Source organism: Halyomorpha halys, unplaced genomic scaffold (genome assembly GCF_000696795.3).
Source record: "Halyomorpha halys isolate HHAL.00 unplaced genomic scaffold, Hhal_1.1 Scaffold2101.1, whole genome shotgun sequence".
Taxonomy (NCBI): Eukaryota; Metazoa; Arthropoda; class Insecta; order Hemiptera; family Pentatomidae; genus Halyomorpha; species Halyomorpha halys.
In genome coordinates this window covers 10,069-12,933 of record NW_027114320.1, presented here as the reverse complement: position 1 = coordinate 12,933, position 2,865 = coordinate 10,069, and the positions used below count along the sequence as shown (strand labels likewise).

At 26.7% G+C, this 2,865-nt stretch overlaps 1 protein-coding gene across 5 annotated transcripts in view; it reads left to right on the top strand.

Annotated features, from left to right (window-relative positions):
* Afti (aftiphilin) overlaps positions 1-2,504 on the top strand; it is a 50,927-nt gene extending 48,423 nt beyond the window's left edge. For all 5 annotated transcript variants that reach the window (XM_014436805.3, XM_014436804.3, XM_014436803.3 and 2 more), the window contains 2 exons: positions 29-89; positions 2,331-2,504. In XM_014436805.3, the coding sequence (XP_014292291.1) occupies positions 29-89; positions 2,331-2,467 (198 nt within the window). In that variant the 3' untranslated portion in view covers positions 2,468-2,504. The remainder of the gene's footprint in view (positions 1-28; positions 90-2,330) is intronic.
* Positions 2,505-2,865: the final 361 nt, after the last annotated feature.

Sequence of the window (2,865 nt, the reverse complement as noted above, 5' to 3'; positions counted from 1 at the left end):
TTCTATTCTTATATATTCTATTTTACAGGAGATGATACCTGATGCTCATTTTGATTGGGTTACTAGTGGTCTTATTAATCCTCTGCAAGGTATGCTAATATGTTAGATATAATATTTTCTAAAACATGATGACATTTTAGTTTTAACTAGTTGACCCCTGTGAAAACTCTCGCATTATATATGTTTCCTTCTTCTCTTTAATTCATTCAAAGTATTAGTGATATGGTCATTCATATAAACAATATAATATTATCAGAAAAATAACACTGACAATTGGCAAAGCTGTAGAGATTAATAACTATCTTTAAGTAACAGTTTATGCAATTACTTATTATAAGCTTACTTTAGAAAGAGATTTGACCTGTGGCTAATCCATGCACTATCTCAAATATGATTCATGTTTTTGGATTAAAATTACAGTGGCCAACCTATGTTCTGTAGTAATGTATTTGGATATTGATGTACATGTCAAAATCTTTAAAACCCAATTGGTATCGTCTCGATCTGCCAACTTGCCTCTGTCAAAGTGTTAAAAAAGTGGCAATTAGTACTACCAAATAGAATCAGAGTGTTGACGGATAGGCCAGGAAAAATCGTATTTTAGCAACTGGACTATTAGCATAGAAAATTCAAATGTCATAGCAGGGAATCTATAGTCATACTGTTTGAAATTTTGTTTTAAAGTTTGATTATCTGTGAGTAAGTTTCTAAACTAATGCTAAAACCTTTATGACCTTATAACATTCTTATCAACTTCTGATTATAGATAAGTTGTAGATGCATGTGTCGAAATATACTTGCAAGAAGTCAGTGTTGTGGAAGGTACCTTATTTAAACACCAAGTTTCAGTATTCATAGAAACCAAATTCCCTAATACTGCCTGGAAAATTAAGATCTTTTTAATATTTATCAAGTCCCAGAGAATCAGTTGGCTAGGCCATGTGTAACCAATGAGTTATAACTAGAGACTGGATTATTTTGTAGTAAAAAACGAAAAATGTTGAAAAAACTTGATTAACAATGTTTAGGTAGTATAAAATAATGACAATTTTTTTTTTTTTTAAAACATTTTCCTACTAGCCTCAACAAAGTTAAAAGGAAGAATGAGGGGCTAAAGGCAGACAAGGAATCCAAATTAAAAACAGTCATATTGAATGTTCTCTATAACTAGCTTATTCTTGAAATTGAAATCTTTTACATATTGTTTTGAACTATTGGTTCACACCATTCCAAGAACATTCTTCATTTGTATTTACTTGTTTTTTTTTTTTTTTTTTTTTTTTTTTTTTTTTTTTTTTTTTTTTTTTTTTTTTGAATTAGATTCTTCATATATTGATTGATGAACAGTTTACTTTACCTCTATTTGTCCATTTTAAAATATAAATTAAATTAGGAAAAAATAATGAAATGAATAAATTTTGGCATACATATACACTTATATGTGTAGAATATGAGAAATTTAGTTGAAGCATTAAATTATATGCAACAAAAGTCAAAATTTTGGCCAAAAGGAGTAAAAAGTACAATTTTGTGCAGAAAAACTCAGAACATGCAAAATAGTGGAAACAGCCCAAAACGTGAAATATAGGATTAGTGTTATTTGAATGTCTTTTCAACTATTTAAATTTTTGTCAAGGTTATGTTGAATTTGAAGTTAAGGAAAAAAGGATATGATTGCATGAAAATAACATGTTTATTTTCATTGTTATTATTAGGTTCATACAGTATCTTCAAGTATTCAGGAGAGAGAGAAAGAAATACTTTATTCATTCATGCTGCCCAAATACATTGGGTTGCTACATTACACAGCATACTGATCAATCCGTGACTGGACATATATAAATTACATATTTTTATATGATATAATAGAATAGAAAGATAACAATTTTTTTTTTCACAGTTTTCTTTTACTTTTCTTTTACAATGAATACCAGTCTACTAACTACAAGTTTTTCAATTTATTCCTTGTTTATATATTTATCCTTTATTATAGTATTACATGTGATTATTAGCTCAATTCATGATATGATATGAAACATCAAAAAGTTGAGAATACTTGATATATATAATGATGTATTTTGCTAGAATGCTGTAAATATGTTATCTGTGTAAGTCTACAGTTATCACTTATATACCTCCCCTCCATACCTAATCATCAAGTAGATTTATAACCATAGTATACTTTTTATTATTTATTGAAATTTCTAAAGAATTTCTTTTACAATCATTTATCATTTATGTTAATTTATATTATTAAGTTAAGTTAAAGACTCTTATTATTTCTAATCTATTGATTTTTATTTAATCTATTGTTTTTTTTTCTTTTTTAGGAACTAGTGAAAAAGAAATTACTCATGACATGGAAGAAAACGATGTTACTGAAATTTTGAAATCAAGAAGCCGTGATGTTCTTAGCTCTCTTCCAAACCATAATTTTTTAAAATTGACTTATATTAGTTTTAAATAGCATTTATTCAGTATTTTATTTTTGTATGTAATGATTTATTAACTATACCTTCTAATTCAGCGTATATTTCTAAAAAGTATAGTTAATAAATCATTACATACTAGATATTTTAGAGCAGTATGTAATGATTTATTAACATTAGTAATTTTCGTCCTGATTTTTTGTACAGAATTTAAGTATTTGTCTACTTAATCCGTGTTTTAAAAAATAATCGTTTGTTTTTTTTATTCTATTAGTAATTTTATAGTATTGATTTGAAAATGCATAAGTTCAAGTACTTACGGTGTAATGTGGTGGTAGCATTCTTTTGTGATTCCTATATTCTGCATAAACATAAAGACTATTGTAGTTTGATAGTTGAAATTTATTCAAATACGATACAGTAAATTTGTTGTTCC